General features: G+C 36.7%; 1 protein-coding gene and 2 long non-coding RNA genes across 3 annotated transcripts; all 3 read left to right on the top strand.

Annotated features, from left to right (window-relative positions):
* Positions 1–8,461: 8,461 nt before the first annotated feature.
* LOC112291547 (ABC transporter G family member 7) lies at positions 8,462–11,313 on the top strand. The gene is made up of 2 exons (XM_024539119.1): positions 8,462–8,730; positions 8,960–11,313. The coding sequence occupies exons 1-2, from the start codon at positions 8,474–8,476 to the stop codon at positions 10,986–10,988; spliced, it is 2,286 nt and encodes a 761-aa protein (XP_024394887.1). The 5' UTR covers positions 8,462–8,473; the 3' UTR covers positions 10,989–11,313.
* A 1,788-nt stretch (positions 11,314–13,101) lies between these two features.
* Positions 13,102–15,386, top strand: LOC141046202 (uncharacterized). Its single transcript, XR_012218956.2, has 2 exons — positions 13,102–13,981; positions 14,423–15,386. It is a non-coding gene; the product is annotated as an uncharacterized LOC141046202 (long non-coding RNA).
* A 3,549-nt stretch (positions 15,387–18,935) lies between these two features.
* On the top strand, positions 18,936–20,648 carry LOC112291719 (uncharacterized). The gene is made up of 2 exons (XR_016506194.1): positions 18,936–19,592; positions 20,013–20,648. It is a non-coding gene; the product is annotated as an uncharacterized LOC112291719 (long non-coding RNA).
* Positions 20,649–22,519: the final 1,871 nt, after the last annotated feature.

Below are 22,519 nucleotides of genomic sequence, written 5' to 3'. Positions count from 1 at the left end.
CTTCAACTTCTGACCAAGCATGAACTTCCGTGTCCTCATTGTAAAATTATCCTGCAAACACGCCTTCTGGTTGACCATCGTAAGCACGCTCGATCTCAAATACGATCACCAGTGATCGGTTACTCGATATCTTCCGTCGTCGTCGTGGTACATGTAGTTCTTCATCTCGGGGTCGCCTTCGTGAGCTACTCGGTTGCGATACTCTGACTGGTATAGTATCTATCTCTTGGCTATCCATATCAAAAGACCAAACTACAATCTATCTTGGAGAAAATAACTACATCAACTATGAATTTTGCTGGTGCTCTCCCCTTTTCTTATATTGTTGGGAGAACAAGCTTCAGAAAGAAGCTATCATCAAATTGATTTAGGTTTATCGGGATGTCGTTGATGAAACTCCTGTACCTTTTGTGGCACATTCGCAAGATTTTTAGCTGGCTCCCACGTTCGCTCATTAATGTCGTAGCCGCACCAATGAACAAGATATTCTAACTTTCTCCACTTTCGCCATGAATCCAATACCTTTTCAACCTCGTATTCTTCGTGGTTCTCGATTTCAATACTAGGTGGCGGACATTGCACTCTTCCAGGAAAAGATGACTCTCGATAAGGTTCCAATAGAGAAACATGAAAGACTGGATGTACCTTCATAGAAGCCGGTAACTCCAGCCGGTATGCCACTGGATTAATTTGCTTCTAGATGATAAATGGCCCCAATCTTCGATAGTCCAACTTATCACATGGTCGCTTGGTCTTGATATTTCGTCGAAGAAGCCATGCTTTGTCTCCAACTTTGAAAGTAGGTGCTGGATTCCGAAATCTATCTGCAGACATCTTATAGGATTCTTAAGCGGATTGTAATTGAAGCTTCAACATAGTTTGAAGCTCTGATAGTTGCTTCGCAAATCCTTCAGCTGCTGGATTATTATTTGTTGACGGACTCAATAAATCAAGCTTCGGATGATACCCATAGTTGGAAAAGAATGGTGTTTGTTGAGTCGACGCATGGAGGGTGTTGTTATATGCAAACTCGGCTAGCGGTAGATATGCAGTCCAATCGTCTTGCTGATAGTAGATGCTGCATCGTAAGTACTGCTCCAAGACTTGGTTCACCCGTTTCGTTTGGCCATCAGTTTGAGAATGAAAAGCTGAAGAAAGCTTGATATCCACCTTCAATATCCCAAAGAGAGATCTCCAAAACTTTGACACAAACTGGGTACCTCGATCTGATATGATATCATCTGGTAGTCCATGATATCGATACATATTATCGAGAAAGAGTCTTGCTGTGACTTCATTGGACGATGTCTTCTTACAAAGAACAAAGTGTGCTATCTTCGTAAGCCGATCTACCACAACAAAGATGCTCTCAAATGAGTTTGATGATGGCAAGTCCGTGATGAAGTCCATAGAAATTGAAGACCATGGTCGACGTGGAATTGGCAATGGCTGTAGAAGTCCATAAGGGTGATGCCGAGGATTCTTAGATCTTGAACAGATGTCACAAGAGAGGACAAAATCTTTCACATCCTTCCATATTTGGGGCCACCAAAAATCTCGGGAAATAAGCTCTAAGGTCTTGTTGAATCCAAAATGTCCCGCAGCTGGAAAATCATGGCGAGATTGAAGAACTCGGAGTCGTGCTAGTCCTTTTGGAATGTACAATCGCTCTTCAAAGTATAAAAGATCTCCCTCCACCTTGAACTTGTCGTCATTGGTACGTTGCTTGATATCAATGGCTACTGAATCTTTAATGGTCATAGCACGTACCTGGTTTAGGAAGTCAACATCAAATGATACAATAGTAGCACAAAATTGAAATCTCTCTGGCTTCAATAACGTTGTACATTGTTGATCAAACGCTGCTTCTCCAGCCTTTGGTGCAAGATACGATCTCCTTGATAAAGCATCGGATAGTCCTTGTTGCCTTCCAGGTCGATAAGTGATAACAAAATCAAACTTAAATAGCGACATATTCCACCGAGCTTGACGCCGATTTAAAACTTGAGCCGTCGTGAAATACTCCAAATTCTTGTGATCCGTATATACGGTGTTGTATAACGTGCTTTCCTGCTCGAGAACGCGTCGGGCGTCTGGCTGTAGAAGGTAGTATGGAGATTCGCCAATAGTCAAGCAGTCTATCAGTTTTGACTACTGGAATATAAACGACTGCAACAATGTACCATAAATCTATACGGATGCTCTTTGACTGCTTGTCGAAGTCCTTTTTGCCCCAGCCGGTAGGTCTCTAGACGTTACAGAGAACCTCGAACAACCCAAACTGTTAATCTTCAATACCGCTTTGTACTTACGATCTTGTATCCACTGACTGTCTTGTTAGATTAATCCAATAAATTTCATTCACTCCGCATACTCAATCCTATAGACACCCTTTTAATCTTTCAATCACAGACGCAACTCGATTTCACAAAACAGTCAAGAGTATTCAAATCCACTTCATTAAAAATCCCGATTCACCATTACAATATTGACTTCAGCAGCGATTGCCTCAGTCTTCCCAAAACTCTACGAAGAAGAAAAATCCAAATTCTATGTCTTTCCTTCCCCGACCCAAAGCATGAAGCTCCTCTCTCTAATCCCTCTGATCTTCAAAAACCTCCAATGATAACCGAACTAGTAACCTTGCAAAAGCTTGAAAACTAGCTCCCCCCGATTCCCAGAGAAAAAAAAAAAAAAATCCCCCTTCAAAACTATATCCCCCCTAACCTTATCCTCTGAATTTCTTCAATCTTCCGTCTTAGATCCAGAATTGGCTCCCACCGTCAAGCTTGGATCCAAAATTGGCTCTCGCCGTCAGAGCTTTTTCCTCCGTTTTTACCTTTAAGAAATTCATTTACCGAAAACAACATTCCCTGAAACTGCACAGAGAATAGGACAGCCTGAAACAGAATCGAACCCCGTAATCGGGACCACATTGAGTCGCCCGACCAATTCAGGTCCCATATTGGGTAAGATGCCCATAATAACCTAGATGTTCCCATAATTGGGTCTGCATTGGGTTGCCCGGGCAATTCAGGTCTCATATTGGATAAGAGGACCCGGATTGGATTCTCGAAATTAGATCCAATTGGCTCTTCGAACCCGTCGTGTGAATTGGTCCTTCTCTTCCTGCTGACTCCCATTATTGGAATTGAATGGAGCATTTCAATATGCCCCAAATGACTGTAATGGGGTGACTGAACTTGGCCACTCAGTATTTGTACAGGAGTTGGTCGATGCTCCCAATATTCGAGGTAACTGAATATTAATAAAATTCCCCTTTCTTTTTATTTTCACTGTATACTCGTGTTACAACACGACAACGGTTACTGGATGTGCAGCTCCTTCAAGAAAGTGACGCCATTCTTCGAAAGAATCCACTATAGCAAGAAGTTCCTTATCGTGGATCTCATAATTGATTTCAGTAGCAGAGAACTTTCGAGAATAGAATGCAACTAAATGGAGCTTCTTATCTTCACTCATTTGTGAAAGCACAGCTCCCAAAGCAAAATCTGAAGCATCAGTTTCTAAATAGAAGGCTTTTGTAAAGTCTGGATGTACCAAAATTGGAGCTGTAGTAAATGCTGTCTTGAAAACTTGAAACGCCTTCTCCGCCAAAGGTCCCCATTCCAACTTATCCTTGCATGTTAATCGAGTGAGAGGAGCAGCAACTTGAGAATAATTCTTGATGAAGATCCGATAGAAGTTAGCAAAACCAAGAAAGCATTGTACGTCTCTAACCGTCTTTGGAACCTCTCAAGACATGATTGCTTCTACTTTCTTGAGGTCCATCTTCAAACCTTCTGTAGTCGCAATGAATCCCAAAAATTCCATCTCCGTCTAGTGAAATAAATACTTTTCTAATTTGGCATATAGTCCTCGCTTACGTAGTTTCTCCAAGACCAAACGAACATGCTCCTCATGCTCTTCCTCGTTTTTAGAGAATATTAGAATATCGTCCAAGTAGATGACAACAAAATCGTCGAGGTGTTCTCGAAAGATGTCATTCATCATATGTTGGAAAACCGCTGGAGCATTGGTAAGACCAAAAGGCATGACATTATATTCGAAATGACCATACCTTGTACGGAATGTTGTCTTCCACTCATCTCCTTCCTTGATTCGTACGAGATTATAAGCTCCCTTTAGATCAATTTTTGTAAAGATCTTCGCACGTCCAAGTTGTTCTAAGAGACTAGAAATCAAGGGTAATAGGTAACGATTTTTCTTTGTTACCTTGTTGAGGCCTCAATAGTCCACACACATCCGTAATGATCCATCTTTCTTCTTCACAAATAAGATGGTGCTCCAGTTGATGATTTTGAATGACGAATGAAGTTCTTGGCTAGATTTTCGTCAATGTACTTTCGTATATCTGCCAACTCCGTTTGCGATAGATTGTAGATTGGGCCAAAAGGTGGTTGTGCTCCTTCTTGCAAGTCTATGGCACAATCATATGGTCGGTGTTCCGGTAGTATGTCGGCGTTCTTCTTTTGAAACACGTCTTCAAAATCTTTATATTGCTTCGGTATACTTGCTGTTGAGATCTTCTCCTCGATAGTTGGAGCCGCATAAATGACAAATGGAGTGCCTTCCTTAGATGATCTTATAAACGCTCTTGCTCCAATGAATAAGGATTTCTTTTTTCGAGGTTTTTTACTAGGTTTTTTCTTGGGTGGTTTTGTGGGAAAAGTCATCTTCCGCAACCTCCAATCTATCAATGGATTATGTTTTTTCAACCAAGAAAGACCAAGAATAATAGGATTTGATGGGGTTCTAATAATATTAAAAATAATATGACTACTATGGTCTTTAAACGTTACTTCTATAGGTTTTGATTCATGGGTGATGCTACCAGACAATAAAGGTCGCCCATCTATGACCTCGACATGAACATGTTTTGATTTTTGTACTAAAGGGATCTTATGACGCTTTGCAAATTCTTCGTCCAAAAAACAAGCAGATGCTCCTGAGTCTAGTAGTGCTAAGGTTCTCAGTTTTTGAGGGCCGATAAACAGAGGGATTGTAAAACAAAGTACAGGTTGGATAGAAAGAAAGGAACCTGATTGTTGTTGGGATATTTCATTGTCCAGCCGCACGGTTCCTACTGTGGCTGGGCATCCTCGTTTTCCTGAACAAATACTCCCTTAGTCTTGACTATGCCTCGATTTTGCTTTTTGAGGCAGTTTCCAACTTTGTGGCCTTCTCCACCGCAATACAAGCATAAATTTTTCTCCATACGTCGCTTTTTTTCTTCTATAGTAAGAGATTTGATACGTACCGCATCAATTTACATGTCTTCCACCTCTGAATGTGAATTCACACCGCCTGCCGACATAGTTGGAGCATGGCGAATTGTATGTTGTCTTGAGCATTGGTCTTGGCGACGTTGAAATAGGCGATTATCGTACTTCACAGCTTAGCTAATGGCTTCATTGAGCGTTCGTGGATCAGAAAGAGTTAACAGCAAATCCTTCACATCATCTCTTAAACCCCAATAGAATTGACTCATCAATGCCTCTTCATCCCAATTGATGTCGCATACTAATTGCTTGAAATCCGAAGCATAGACTGATGTAGAACGCATCCCTTGTCGTAGCGATCGGATCTTTGTTGTAGCCCATCGAACCTTATCGTGTTTACCAAATGCTTCCGCAAATGCTTCCAAAAAGGTTTCGAAGTTGTTTAATATGGATGATCGTTTCTCAAAAAAAGGAGCAAACCATGATAGAGCTTGTCCCGTAAGTAAGGTTCCAACAAGCCCAACACGTGACTCCTCCATTGGATATCATTCGGGCTGTAAAACTGTTATCAACCTGATTTGATTGACGAATCCTCGAAACTTGGAACGTGTTCCATCAAACTTATCTGGAAGGCTAACTTGAGGCTCCTTATGTTGTAGACCTAGTGGTTCTTGTCGAACCTGAGGTAAAGTTGTTTCTCCAAGTGCCGAAATTTGAGGCTGGTGTAGTTTAGATTGTGCTATCCCAGATACTCCATCATTATGAAGCCTTGCCACCACTCCTTCAATCTCTGCAGTTCTTTGTGATAACGTAGCGAGGGCATTCATAATAGCATCTAACTTAGACTCCAAACTTTCTGTCATACTAATGTCTTGACCTCTGGCCATTCTAAAAGAAGGACAAAAATGACCCTATAAGAGGCAATATTGGTCTATAGGAGGGTAATCCACAACCTATAAAAGGCCTTAAGAATTTCAAGAAGAGGGGTAATCCACTCTCTCCAAGAAGAATAAGATTCCAATATTGTAATAGAAGAAGTATCAGTTTAGAGGAGGGTAATCCGCAACCTCTAAAAAATGCTAGTATACCTTCAAGTAGAGGGGTAATCCACACTCTACTAAGAAAGAACTAGCTCTGATATCTAAGGTGAATGAAGTCTTGACAAACAGTCACGGACACAAAATACAGACTTGAAATCTAACAAGAAGTTCAAGAAGAAGTGGCAGAACTAGATTAAACAGATGAGTACAAGAACAACACCAGAAAGGTGAGCTAGAACTCGAAGAGATGTGTTGTCGAGACTGAAGAACTCTTCAGCCTCGATCCCTATATATACTCCTACTTAGGAAGCTTCTCGAGCTACTTCTATTAACTAGGAAGCTTCTAGAAGGTTCCACAGGCTTCCTTTCTAGAAGGTTCTAGAAACTTCTTGAGCTACTTCTATTAACTAAGAAGCTTCTAGAAAGTTTCAGGGGATTCCTTTCTAGAAGCTTCTAGAAACTTCTCTTCTAGAAGGTTCCAGAGACTTCCTTTCTAGAAGCTTCTAGAAACTTCTCTCTAAAAGGTTCCAGAGGCTTCTCTTCTAGAAGGTTCCAGAGGCTTGTTTTTTAGAAGGTTCTAGAAACTTCTCTCTAAAAAGTTCTAAAGAATATGTCCCTAACAGAAGCTCACTTTGTAAAAAGATAATATTAATATTTTTAATTTACTAATCTTTGATTATTATCTATATTTCTAATATTTTAAAATAAGATAATTTGCTATAATATTTTAAAATAAGAAATGTGATATCTATTTTTTATTATGAAGTTGATAAATATATTTAACAAAATAGCTCTACAAGAGATAAATATTATTAGCCAACAAATAATATTGATTGTACTCTTGGCCATTCACTCCAAAAGTGAACTCAAAGGCCTCACTAATTAGCATATTGTGGATAAGTAGAAAATAGTCAATCATATTTAGATCATTATTTGAACCACAAATTCTAAAAAAAATGTGCCATATATATAAGCTCTGGTAGGCTATGGCCTCTAGAATAATAGATTGATTGTCTTGCCTATCACCAAAATCTCCTTGCCATGCTATAAGACAATTTTTTCCATTTATAATGCATACAATTCAAAGATATAAATATATCAGGAAACTTGTGAGGTTTATTGATGGATAATTCTTCCTTAAAATTATCTATAGTCAATTGTATTAGGTGATGTTCTTTAAATATTACTTAGACACCTATGTAATATTGCTTCATATTTTCTATTGTAGTGGATTCTCTTGTTTAACAATAATCATCCATGGCATCTATACAAATACTTAATGCAAACATCTAAAGTGTGGTTGTAAACTTTTGGCAAGATGACAATCCTATTAATCCAAAAGCATCTTGTTTTTGGATAAAGTATGGGTCATGCTTGCAAATCTTCTCCAAAAAGAGTGAGAAACAACAACCCTCTTATACGAAACTAAAGGCAAAAAAAATAGGACCATAAACTAATTCATCTAAAAAGTAATCAAGATACACTTGCTTATCCATAACCACCTTAGCTCTATCAATATTCTTAGCATTTTCTTTACAAAAATCACCTACAAAGTCCCATCATAGTAGTGACTTGTCATATAAGTTACTTTCAAATTGATCCAATGCCATTGCAATATTAACTTCATTATCTTCATCATTCTCCATAAAAGTTATACACACATTTTTTAACCTTGCATTCCATGCTTCCATTACAAAAACTTCTTTCATAACCACACACACAAAAAAAAAAAAAATTAAAAATTAAAAAAAAAAAAAAAAAAACTTTTACTTACAAAATTATGCTATTAAAAAGAAAGAGAAGAGACATGTAAGGAAGAAATGCAAAAAATTCCTACAAAAACAAAAAAACATGGAAAAAAAGAGTGAAAAAAGCAAGAAAAAAAAACTAAATACAATGTTCACAAATTTTTTATATATTATTGTCAATAAACAAAACACTTATAAAGATTGGGTAAATTCTAATTTCCAAGGGGCATGTAAGCAACTATGGAAGTGGAGACAAGAGAGAGAAATGTGGTGGTGGGGTCAAAGAAACTCATAGGACTGCAACAAGTGTTCAAGGAAGGAAATGTTGTGGAATTTGGAAATTTGGTAATTGTGGAGTATAGAGACAGAAGAGGTAGAGTAAAGTGCAGGTGGGGGCCGTGGGGATGGTTTCAAGGAGGAGGGTGTAAGGGCATGAAACTCAATGATGGGAGGAAAAAGGCACAACCTTGAAGGAGGAAGGAGGGCAGGGGCAGAAAGAAGAGGAAGGGTCATCTTCTCCGGAGGCGGGCCCTCCTCCCCTCCCCTCCTCAATCTCTTCTTCACCAAGCAAGGCAGGCTTTTCCTCGACTGCCTGCCACCAGGCTACCCATCTCTTCGCTGTGTCTCCCTCCCTCCTCACCTCTTTTGCTTCTGCACCTCTTCCACTCCTCCTCCTCCACCTCCTTCCCTCTGCTCATTGTCAGTTGTACCGCCCTGCAGCTTACTCTCTCCATTTTGTTTCTCCGCCGTTCTTTTCGTGTGCAATTTTCATTTTTGTTCCGAATTGTTGTGCATGTGAGGTGCAGTAGCTTACTGTTTTTTTATGTGCACGAGAGCTGTGGTGCGTAGGATTGCCCTGCGCAGGGTTTTAGGCGTTGGTAACGTTGTGCTGCGGAGTTGAATTTGAAGGTGATTCTGGGTTTGACAGGTGCGTGTGGGGATTGAGCAATATGGTGCCGCCGAATGTGGCAACCATAATGGCCGCAGGGGTAGCAGCTCTCACCCTCCGGTTCGTGTCGAAGCGGAAGGCCAAGAGTGACCATGGCGAGCGTGTGGAGGATGAGGAGCTGGAAGACGGGGAGTCCCCGACCGTGGGTGTGGTGCCTGTGACGGTTGCGTGGGATCGCATTGAGTGCATTTTGCGCGACAAACGTGGGAATGTGATCAAGAGGTTGCTGCAGGGAGTGAGCGGAGAGGCCAAGGCGGGGAAATTGCTTGCCATTATGGGACCATCGGGATCTGGTAAAACCACCCTGTTGAATGTACTGGCTGGGCAGTTGGCTGCCTCTCCTCGCCTGCGTTTAACGGGGTCCCTTAGCATCAATGGCCGTCCCTTTTCGAAGTCCAAGCACAGGGTCGCGTATGTGCGACAGGAAGACCTTTTTTTCTCGCAGCTTACGGTACGGGAGACGCTCGCTCTCGCCGCTGAACTGCAGTTGCCAAAGACATGGAAACCCAATGCCAGGGAGCGCTACGTGCAGGAATTGCTGTATCGTTTAGGGCTGGTTTCCTGTGCGGATACGATCGTTGGAGATGCCAAGGTGCGGGGTATAAGCGGAGGTGAGAAGAAGCGACTCTCCATCGCTTGTGAACTCATTGCAAGCCCGTCTATAATTTTTGCCGATGAGCCTACCACAGGCTTGGATGCATTCCAAGCCGAGCGCGTCATGGAGACGCTGCGGAAACTCGCCGAAGAGGGTCATACAGTTGTGTGCTCCATTCACCAGCCTCGTGGCTCAATTTACTCTAAATTCGACGACCTAATTCTGCTTTCAAGTGGAGCTGTTGTGTATGCTGGCCCTGCCGCCGACCACGCCCTGAAGTACTTCGCGGATTTAGGTCACAAATGCCCTGAGCACACAAATCCTGCTGAATATTTTGCGGATTTGATTTCCATAGATTACAGCTCCTCGGATAATGAAATTGCCGCTCGCAAGAAGGTTGCAGATTTGGTGGAGGCGTTTGCAAGCAAGCAGAAGAAGATTGGGCGAGATAATCCTCTGACTGCACTCGACTTATTGATGGACCCTGATGATGAGAAGTTCATTCACGACACCGTGGTATCGAACAGGAGTGGCTTTCTATGGCAGTTCCAGATGTTGTTGAGACGAGCTTGGAGACAAACGACGAGGGACAAATCAACGAACAGAGTGCGAGGTACCATGTCCATCACATCTGCTCTCATATTTGGCTCAATTTTCTGGCGCATGGGCCGGTCTCAGACCTCAATTCAGGATCGCATGGGCCTCCTTCAGGTAGCTGCGATCAACACAGCTATGTCTGCTCTTACAAAGACCGTGAATGTGTTTCCGAAGGAGAGAGCTATCGTTCAACGAGAACAAGCCAAAGGGAGCTACTCTCTGGCTCCCTACCTGATCGCCAAACTCGTGGCCGAAGCGCCCGTCAGCGCTGCCTTCCCTCTCATGTTCGGCGCTGTTGTGTACCCCATGACTCGTCTTAACCCGTCCCTCCAAAGGTTTTTGACCTTCTCAGGTGTTATGACCGTCGAAGCTTTCGCAGCATCTGCCATGGGTTTGACAGTTGGCGCCATTGCGCCCACCACTGAAGCTGCTCTTGCACTTGGCCCATCCCTAATGACAGTGTTTATAGTGTTCGGTGGTTACTACGTGAACTCAGACAACACTCCTACAATCTTCCGGTGGATCCCAAAGGTCTCCCTTATCCGATGGGCATTTCAAGCTCTCTCAATCAACGAGTTCAAAGGCCTCACCTTCGACGTGAAGAACTCATTTGATTTGCAGGATGGCGACCAGGTTTTGGAGAGGCTGTCCTTCGGTGGTAAGAACGTGCAGAATGCCGTCAACCAGGAGCTCCGCATTGCGTTGTTCTGGTACTGGCTCACCTACGTGCTCCTCAAGAGAAACAAGGCCAAGTTTCAAGTTCTGGAAGCTCCCAGCAAGGTGACCCCCCACGAGTTGGCAGTTGAAGATGTTTGATTAGCATTTGCTAAGTTTGGTGGCAGATTGCTGTACGGAGAAGTGTAGATTTATTGGTACCATATCACATTCGGCTTATGAAGCAGAGATAATTTGTAGCCAGGAGGAAGCCTTTCAGACCTTCTCATGTAACGTGTATACTGGATGATCACCTTTGAAGGTCCACCGGAGCTGGATTTGGTTTATAAGAGTGACACTAGAGAAGAAAGTGAACAGGATTTGTACAAGTTCGTTAGGGTTACAGCATCCTGGAATCAATTTGTGAAGGGACAATGTAGTTTCTTTTCAAGCGTGGGAAAACGATATCACATCTGACTCTGTCCTACTCTCTGAGTCTTTGCGCTTTTTGTATGAAATTGTGAATAAGTATAAAAAATAAGGTGTTTTTTTGAAGGAGTATAAGTTAAAATACACAAAATTAAACTGCAACATATTTTAAAAAAATTATTACATAATCATGTGTCTATTATGTTTTCAACAACATTCTAAATTAAAAACATATTAATCCAAGATTATTTAACAACTGAAAGATGGCATGTTACACTAAAAGAATGTAAAATAGTACTAAAAAGGTTGGAAGTTTTGAATCTTCGCTAAGATGTTTCAATGATGTTTGTTGTGTCTTTATATAGATCCATCAATATTTTTTTAAAGGAAAATAAATAAATATTTATTGTAATAGAATATATATATATATATATATATATATGTATATATATTTAATTTCTAAACTATTATAAATATAATATGAAAAAGTTTCTTTTTAAAAAAATTAGATAAGAATACAATCTTAGACAAAATATTATATCAAATGATTATATATATATATATATATATATATATATATATAATTTGCAATAATAATCACATTTATATATTATTGATTATATATATATAATCAATAATGTTATGAATATTTCATTTTTTATTCAAAGAAATTAATAAACTTTATTATTAACATATTTTAAAATAATTTTAAATATTTACTATTTTACTTAAATTATGACACAAAAAAAACATTAACATAAAAAATAACATGTATGTATGTATGAATGTATGTATATATATATATATATATATATATATAATTGGAAAAATTATAAATAATCAACCAACTAACATACATTATATTTTATAAAAATCAACATGCAAAAAGATATGTATTTTTTAAAAAAACTTGAATCTTGAATTTTTTTTATAATATTACTATTTTATTCATTTGCAATAATAATCACATTTTGAATAATTTTAATAAGATAAAGGTATTTGTAGAGTTTTCTTGCATGACAAGTCATTGAAACAGATTTCTAGGGCAACAATTCAATGGCGTCGTCCACGTCACAGTGCCACCTCAACGAGAGAGGGCATCATTGCCAGCCCTCTCTCCCCTGCCTTCCCTACTACTAAAGTACACAAGCCATATGGTGGAGAGTCATGGCCAGGTGGAGTGGTCTCCAAAAATGCATTAAGGCTGTCTGTATAGATGGAGGGGAGGAGAGGGACACTTATAAATAGCCTCTTTTTGGCTACCCCTCTTTGTGGGAAGGTTGGTGTAAGGGTTGAAAAAGTTTGATCCTCTCACTTGTTTGTAAAAGATTTCATAAAAAAAAATGGAAGAGGTAAGTGTGAGCCAAGGCATTCTTGATGCCTATAGAAATATTGCGGCTATATGGCGAAGAAGCGGTTGGGAGAGCCATCTTTTTCAACCTAAGGTTAAAATTGTGTAGAGGCATAATGTAGGATGTGGAAATGTTAGTAACCGGAAGTGAGTCTTGTGTGTCTTAAAAGAAGGTCCTATGACTCATTTCTCCTTAGAATCTAAGTTTGCGATTTAGGCTTAATTAAAAAAATTGAGAGTCACTTTGGAAGTGAAAGACAATGTAGAAAGTGATCTCTAAGTGCTGATATTGAAGAGCAGCATCACGACACAGAGTTGTAATGAGGTTCCAAAATTGCGATGCACTTGGATCCAAGGATATGGCGTGGCACGGTCTTGAATCACAGTACGTCTTGACACAAAGTTGCAACATGGCACAGTACCACAGTGCAACACGAGAGGCACAATGCAACTACTTCCAAGCTTGGATTCCAGCATTACACCTATTTTATTTCAAGATTCAATGGAGACTCAAATAGATTGTTTTGGGAGTTTTTTAAAGTTTATTTTAAGTAAGTAATATTGTTCTCATTAGGTGGTATTAGAGTCTTTAAGATTAGAATTGGGAGTGAAGACTTGAAGGAAAATTTCAACAACAAATTTTGGCTAAGGCAAGAGGAATTAATTAAGATGGTGAGGCGGTAGTGGATCTAGTGATGCTGAAATTAATTGTTTTTTTGTGATCTTTGGATTTTGGTGTGGTAATGAAAGCGGGATATTTTCTGGCATTGGAATCTAAGTGTGCGGCATTGTTGCGGCTGGAAGCAAGGTCTCTAAGTGCTTTTATATAGGACTAGAGATTGCGCTGTTGTTCGGTTCTTGTAGCAACGGCGGTTAATGGTGGACCTACACGGTTTTGTTGTTGTTTTTATTGTTGATTCCGTTGGTGGCGGGCAGTGCAGTGCGCGGAGGTGCATTGCTGTTGGCCAAGGTAGTAGATTCTACATGTGGTGGCACAACACTGTGGAGATCAGCGTTGCTATTTTTTGTTTTGTTTTTTTGTTTTTTGTTTTTTGTTTTTTTTGGTTTTTTCTCTTCTGTGGGGGTAGCTGATTCCAAGTTTTTGCGCGGAAAAGACTTAGATACGGTTAAGTCGCAATATTGTTGCATTTGAGATCTGTCGGCAGTATCAGTGGAGATCACCTGCGCCAATTTTGTTATTTTTTGTATCAATTGGACTGGCTGTGTTCGGTGGGTGGACTAGACATCCGCGGAGGTGCTGCAGTGTAGCTGGTGTATTTTTTTTGTCTATCTGGTCTCAGAGTACGGCCTTCAGAATTCATCGTCGCGGTGTGTGCCAATGTGCGGCGGTTTCTCTGGCGTTGCAGAACTAGAGGTAGCTCATTGTTTTTTTCACTCCCTTGTTGTTGGGATCAATTGCTAGTGTTTGGGTTCTATCGACATCAGATGGTGTGGAGGTCTCTGCTCAAGGCGGTGCTGAGGAGCGGAACCAGTGGCGATGATGGCACTGAACTTAGTATAGTTTTGGTGGACAAGGAAAGCATCGGAGAAATGCTATGAAGGGTCACAGTGGTGTTGGCGAAGCTCGTTGAGTGGGAGGAAGTTAGCAGCTCGATGGAGTATCGCTCGTAGACTGCCGATTGTTCCCGATGGTGATAGCTCTTGTCAAGTCTGATCGTTGACCTACGATAAGTCGTAGGTGCTGCGGTGGCCTTCATTACGAAACACTGCCTAGTGTTCAGCTCACTGATCAACTTCAAAATTCTCAGTTAGAACATGGTACTTCAACATGTTAACGACCAGGTAATGTGTGTAGGTTGAATGACCACCCAAGTAACCACCGAAGGCACCGTTGTTGCTCAGCAGCACAGATGTGACACAGCTGAAAATCTAAAGCAAAAATCTTAAGATAATCAAGCTTGAGGAAAGGAAGAGCCGCGGAGTGATTTTGGCTATTCGGGGGCATTTCCACGACTGATTTTTGCCTATGTTGGACTGCTAGTAGTTGAGTCTCGCCAACTTCGACCTGCAGGTGGATGTAGGTTCCACTGCTCCATGTTGCTCAGAAACTTCCTCCTTCATGTGTAACAATTCGAAGTGCAAGGAATTGGAGACAAGCGGTTGTGCAAGTAAAGGTGTTGAATTGTTGAAGTTCAGGGAGGTCAAGGCTCTTCTTCAACGGCTGTTATCAGGAGAAGATTGCAAGCAAGGTGATTTCAAGATTCATAGAAGGGATCTAGGTTAAGAAGGAATCAATAAAGGTTTGATATGTCAGGATTTTGGATGAAATTTAATTAAGGATTAAATTAAGTTTAAATTAAGGATGAATTCTTAAACATGGATGAAGTAATATCCATGATAGAAGAATGAATTTTCTTTCATGGATGGTTTTTTATTAATGAATTTTGATTAAAATAAAATAAAATAAAAATAATAAACAAAAGAAAAAATAAGAAAAAAAAACTAAAAGAAGGATATTTTTATGGCATTAAAGTGTTGAGAGATTTATTATGATAAATGTGAATTGGTTATAGAGTTTTGATTTGATTGCTTGGATTTTTATAAGGAGAATAAAGAATGATTTGATTAGGATTTTATTAATAGCTATATCTACTAAAACTCACAAAGTTAATTCATTCATTGTGAACTAAAATAAATTTTAAATTAATAAAGGTTCATTTTAGCTCACATATCCACTTTTAAGAGTAGATGAGTTGTTGGATAGGTTGAGTGGTAGTAAATATTTTAGTAGAATTAATCTTAAAAGTGGTTACTATGAAATAAGGATTACCTAAGAAGAGATAGAAAAAACAACTTGTAGAATCAAATATGGTTCTTATAAGTTTGTAATAATGCCTTTTAGTTTATGTAATGCTTTTGTAATCTATAGCACCTCAATAAATTGTATCTTTCATGAGAAAAGTGATGAGTTTGTAGTAGTTTATATTAATAATATTTTAGTCTTTTCCAAAAGTGAAAAAAAATACAAGAAATATTTGGAAGTAGTCTTGAAGAAACTTAGAGAAGAGTATTTTTTTTTGGAAGAGTTAGAATTTCTAAAACATGTTATCAATGGAGAATGACTAATGCAAAATCCAAAGAAGGTAGAAGGAATCAGAAACTAAGAAGTACCAAAAATTCAAAAATAAATAAGGTCCTTCTTGGGACTAGCAAATTATTACAAGAAGTTCATAAAGTGCTCTTCAAAAATTGCTAGTCTCCTTATAAGTTTCTTGAAGAAAGATATCAATGCCATTAAATGGGATATAAAATGTGAAGATTCTTTTTAAGAAATAAAAAATGTTTTAGTTTCAAGTACTATCTTATTCTATCCTTAGTTTGATATGAAATTTGAAGTCCATACAAATGCAAGTGATTTTGCAATTGGAAGAATTTTAATACAAAAAGGAAGATCCATGGCTTTTGAAAATAAAAAGTTGAGTGAAAGCCAATTGAGATGGCTAATACATAAAAAGGATTTATTCGCAGTAGTATATTGCTTGAAGGCTTGAAGATATTACTTAGGAGGTAGAAAAACTAAAGTATATATTGATAACATTTCTCTTAGTACTTTACTTGAAAATGACAAGCGTCTTCAAATGAGTTAAGGTGGTATGATGTAATAGTTTTAGTAAATATTGAACTTATCTACAAATCAAATAAAAATAACTTTGTGCTAGATGTACTAAGTAAAAGGAAGAAGTTCATGGGAGAAAAATACCATGATACATTGACACTAAATACAATGGTATATTTAAATGACTCTTCACTCATAAAAGACATTAAAAAAGGTTATGAATAAGATGAAAATATATTTGAAATAAAGAAAGCATTTACTCAAATAAAAACTAGAAAAGAAATAGAGGAGATTTATGAAAGTCTCTTCTATAAGAGATGGACTTATTTGGTTTGAGCAAATGAGATTCTATGTAGTACAAGGCAAATACAGAAAGAAAGTAATATATGAAATATATGACTCTTTATGTGGGAGACATAGAGGTGTGAAAACCATACTCAAAAATGTGGCAAAATCTTACTATTAGCCTTTCATAAAGAAAGATGTAGATCAATATGTAAAAAGTTACTTAATATGTCATAAGAATAAACAGTCAAGACAAGTAAAAGTAGGACTTTTGGGACCATTATCAATTCCATCTTTACCATGTAGAGATATTTCAATAGATTTCATAACTAGCTTATCAAAGTGTGGTGAAGCTAACTCCATATTGATAATTGTTGATAAATTTAGCAAAACTATTAAATTTATATTAATGATAATATTCTCAAAGGATTCAAAAGAACAGTTAGAAACTATGCCAAGGATGATGGTATGATTTTTTTTTGATGGATGGATCTTTTTGTATGGAATAACCTCAATTTTGAGTAATAGAGATGTGAGATTCAAAACTCAATTTTGGCAACATGTTATGAAAAAATTGGATTTCAAAATACTACTAATAAGTATTTGACATCTACAAAAAGATGGCCAAATTGAGAGACTTAATGAAGTTCTTTCAATGTATCTAAGATACTATGTGGCAAGTGACTATAAGGATTGGATCAAATAATTGCCTATAGCTGAGTTTAGTTATAATACTATTCAAAGTGAATCCTTAGGAAATACATCTTTCCAAGTGGTTCATGGTTTTGATGCACTTAGGCCAATTGACTTGATAGGATTAGACAAAGTGATGAAACAACTTCTAGCTTCTATTCAATAGAAGAAGCAAGATGGATGGCTAAAACAAAAACTAAAATGAAAACTACCAAAGCTAGACTTGAGTTAGCTCAAAAAAAATACAAGAAATAAATTGATAAACATATGAAAAATATGCATTATGTAAAAAGAGACAAGATGTGGTTGAATACAAGTAATCTCACTTTTCTAACATATCTCATTTCTAAATGGATTCAAAAATAGGCAAGTCCTTATAAAATTGAAAGAATTTTATATAAGAATTTGTATGTCTTAGAAAAATCTAAGAGATTGAAGTGATATTTGGTTTGTATGTAAGTATCGTTAGGAAATTTGAAGAGGATATAAAAGACTTCTACAAAGAAAAGGCAAGGATTCTATCTTAGGAGGAGGTGTGGAATCAAACCATGGATCAAGTAGAGATAATTATTTAATAAAAAATATATGGATGTAAGAAGAATTCAATACTTGTGTACTTTCAAAGGTTATCATTTATATGAGTTCTAATGGATAAATAAAAGAAATTTAAGATATGTACAAGAATTAGTCATATCTTTTAATAAAAAAGTAAGTAACTATAGAAGACCAAGGACCACAACAAAATCAATCAATAATCATTAAGGTGATTCTTTGATACAAGTTAAGGGAGAAATAAGAATTACTAAGAAGATGGAGATATCTTCATTTCAAAGTGGAGGAAGGTCACAATCCTATGTAATAATAAAAGATTTATTTTATGAGTCAAAAATATAGAAGAACTCCAAATAATACCAAAAGGGGAAAAATATGATGATAGGAAGAATACTACTTAGAAAAAATTAAAGAAAACATGTTCTAAAAGATTATAGTGGAAGAAGTTCTCAAGAGACAAAAGATTTTGAAGGATTCCAACTCAAAGAGATTTTATAGAGAAAAACCTTAAGAAACTTGTATGAAGTAGATACAAGATTTTGAGTAACTAGACCTAATTGATTAGCCTTTTTTAAATGGATTTCTTGTTGAGTGATTGCAAGTCACTTCTAAGGATACTAAGGCAATGCAGATCTTAATTAAGGAGTTCAACAACTATGGCAAAGTATAAATGAGAACTCAAGTCCTCATGATTCACATTAAGAAGTATGAACTTTCAAATCCAAAATTTGAGAGAACTTAGGGAAGTTGAAGGTAAGGAAAGAAATTACACAAAGAAATGCAAGAAGGGGATAGGAGACATTTGCAAGTTTGTCGTTGTTGGATACGATATCCAATCACTTGGTATATGTGAGCTGCATGACTGATAGTGAGTTGAAACATAGACTTACACGTGATTCACAATGGAAGTATAGTACATCTGGCGATTCACGTGATAAAGTTTGATTCTAATGTAGATAATGCATTGATATGATTCAGATGTCATGATGTGTACCGTCATGTACAAATACCAGTGTCTTTGCTTCCGTCAAGTTTTTAAAGTGATATTTATACTTTAGAAGTTTTGTGCCAGTTTGTACTAGTAGTTGTGATCGGGCAATCTAGAAAGCAATGTGAATGTCGCTTTCAAATTCAAGTTGATGTGCAGTTAAAGAATTTTTCAATTGCAGCATAATATTCCTCTTTTAAGTTCTCTGAGTCGGATTGCGGATGATCCATTGTCAGAACTTGACACTGATTTATATATTTCGGGTATCAATGCTTATCGGGTATCTTAATCGAATTCTAAAAACTACGCGAAAACAGGTCTTTGCTCGGTGGTATCATGCACCTGAGCTGCTATTCGGCTCCATAATGTATGGATCAGGTGTAAACGTTTGAGCCGCGGCATGCATTTTCGCAGAGCTCATCCTTCGTCGACCTTTTCTTCAGGTAGGATCAAGAATGGGTTGTGGATAAGCTCGGTTTGCTGCAATGTCTACGTGTATCTTCCAGTAGTGCCATGATTTTCTACAGCTTTTCTTATTGCATGATGCTAGGTTTGGGTGTGCCATCTCATCACTAACTCATCTCATTGCCTTGCACTATAACAACCTCATATCCAAGCATCTTTTAGAAAAATGGTAGTGAGAAACATGTAAGGATCAGCGTACTGTCACTTGTTTTGCTATCCTCAGGGTTCCAGCGACATTGATCAACTGGGTAAGATCTTTGCAGTGTTTGGAACTCCTCGAGAAGCCAGATATGACCTCCCTCCCTGATTATGTTGAATACCAGTACTCTCCTCCTCAGCCCTTTCGCATTTTGTTTCCTCAAGCGAGTGAATGTTCACGTACGACCCGAAGCAAAGAATCACTGCTCAGCAAGCACTAGAACATAGGTAATTGTTTATATTGGTCGTGTATTTGTATCCAAGTACATGTTGAAGTGTTAGTCTAATATCCTCATTGGCACAGGTTGATGGTCTTTAGTGATTGTACTGAACTGCTTTCTGTTGCCTCTAATCGCTCAAGTAATTGAAATTTATGGTTCAAGCTAGACTATGGAATGCTGTGCTGTGCTAAGTTGTTTGCTCCTATCTTGTATCCCTAGAATTAGTCTATCATATTCGTGGGAATGAGATCTTCTTCGACGCTGGGAACGTATTGTAAATTCTAGACACCCTTGTGTGGTAAATCAAAGAGACTTTTGTCAACTGTTGGTTATAATACTGAAGAATAATGTTAAAATCCAATGTTCCTTTGCAAGCATTAAACTGTACATTGCTAACGGTTAATTTTTTCTGGGTTGTCTTATCCAGTACGGATAGATAGTATTTGAAGAGGAAGCTAGGTATGGACATTTTCCTTACTCCTGCACGGCGATGAAGATCACCGTCTACCAATCACCCCAACCCGTAGTCACTACATCTGTTGTTAATTGTATTTATCAAGGTCATTTATTGAAACACAAAGTTGCAGAGAATGAACTCGAATGGAGTTATCAGCGTTAGTGCAGCAGAGCTAGATGATTCACTCAGAATCAAGTGAATGAGGGTGCTCATTATGAAGGTCTTTAACATCAGAGACCTTGCATTTAATTTATTAGTAGTTTTAGGGTTTCGTAGCATACAGTTGTAGATGATGGCTATGAAAGCTATGCAATACCCTCATCCATGGAGACTCCAAATGGCTGAAATATGGAGAGCATTGATATGTTGGGTAGAAAAAACCAGGTGTGAGGGCACCTGTGCAACACCAACGTGATCTTGTTTAAGGTTTTGCTTCTAGATGCTCATGATTTTCTTATGGTTTTACAATAGTATTTGAGGCTAAAACAAATCTTAAAAAAATTAAATTAGATGTAGAGATTAGGGTAGATTCTAACAGTTTTTAAGAATTTGTCTTAAGAATTCAAAGATATAGATTATTAGGAACAACTAGTTTTAAGAGTCAAATTGTTCTCATTGAGATTTATTTCCTAATGGGTGTTAAGAAGTATGGAATTTGAGTTTCTCATACATATAACATATTATATGGCTTCTGTATTAAAACTCTAATCTCCCAAATATTAGAGTTTAAATACAAAGACAAAGAACAGTCCATAGTAAAATCAATAACATTGTACTAAACTACTTCCATGCTATAAAGATCCACCCAAATTCTTATTATTGTTAAAATCAAGCAATAATCTTAAATTTATTTTTGCAACATTCTTTAATTATCAAATTTTATAATTAAAAAAAAAATCCAACAGATCAAACAAATTTTAAATAGTGATAAACAAAGCTATTAATGTATTAGAAGTATTAGAAGCACTCTTATTTATAGATAAATAAATAAATAAATAAATAAATAAAAAACAAAACAAAACAAAAAAAAACCAAAAAAACCAAAAAAAACTCAAGAAAGACATAATAAAATAAAAATAAAATGAGGCTTTTTGTTTGTATATATTTTTTGTTTCCCCCCCTTTAAGAGTAATATTAGACAATAAAAACTTTTAGATCGAGAATTAATGAATAAAAAAGATAAATTAATTAATAAATTAAAAATAAATATAATAAAGAATTATAATAAATTTAATGATAATATTTTACTTATATAAATATAATAATTTTAAGTATTTTTATAATTATAGATTTGGATCTTTGTAGTTAGATAAATTCAAACCAAAAACATAAACAAGATTCTAATATGGATCCATACTAGAGAATAAACACAAGACAAAAGACATCTAGGAAAATTTGAAAATGATTATAGAACCTATTAACAATATCACATTAAAAAATTTCAATAGAAACAATAGCCAAAGTATAGAAGATGGCATTTAATTGATGTATAAATTAGAATCTAAAAACAATAAAGATAATTTGATATAGAAAAAAACATCAATTAGAAGATTGGTATTTTAAATAATAAATTTATATATTTCTAAGGTTGTTTAGAAAGAAAAGGCCAAAAGGTGTTATAGTACTTATATTCAAATTTGACTTATAAACTTATCACATCCTACAATATTTGCATTTTTTTTTCCTAACATTAAATGTTGATATGTATAAGATTTCAGAGATTTAAAAATAAAAAATACTAAGTAAAAAAAAATTAATAGAATTTAAAAATTTTAATTAATTAAAACCATGCTTAATTTGTATACTTAAAAAATAGAACAATAACCATAATTAAAGATTAGAACATATGAATTTTTTACAATTTTAGATTTTTTTCTTTTAACATTTCATAACTATTTTAAATTTTATTTCTAAGTAGACTTTTATAAATGATTATATTTGTAGATAACTAAAATTAAAAAAAATTAAGAATACTTTTTAACAATCACAATTTCAATAATTCTAAGGTACTTATGGCATTTTTTAAATAAATGGAATATAACACAAATATCAAACTATCTATTTCATGATTTTTTTATAAAGAAAAATACTTATCAATATTATATAATAGATATTATTTAAGATATAATATCAAAAAATACTTAATGAATACCTATAAATCCTATTAAAAAATAATAAAATAATAAAATAAGACAATACAAGACACAAGTTAAACATTATTTTTTATAAGAATTTTTTTTAATTTCTTGCAAGTACAAATTACTTGTTGAAGATCAACAAGATCTTACATACTTGCCACCACATAAAGTTAAACCATAGTAAGTTGCTAATAGTCGAAAGATAATAAAGGATTAAAAGATGTTACTATGATAGATAAGATAGCAATGCAAAGCCTCAATAGAATATTGGATAGATGTATTTATTTAAGGATGGAAGTTGTTCATTAGGATAGCAGCCACCTTCTATAAGTAATGGAT

The sequence above is a fragment of the Physcomitrium patens genome, chromosome 14 (genome assembly GCF_059467195.1).
Source record: "Physcomitrium patens ecotype Gransden chromosome 14, ASM5946719v1, whole genome shotgun sequence".
In the NCBI taxonomy this organism is placed as follows: domain Eukaryota; kingdom Viridiplantae; phylum Streptophyta; class Bryopsida; order Funariales; family Funariaceae; genus Physcomitrium; species Physcomitrium patens.
The sequence above is the reverse complement of the archived record's forward strand: the minus strand, read 5'-3'. Positions and strand labels throughout refer to the sequence as shown.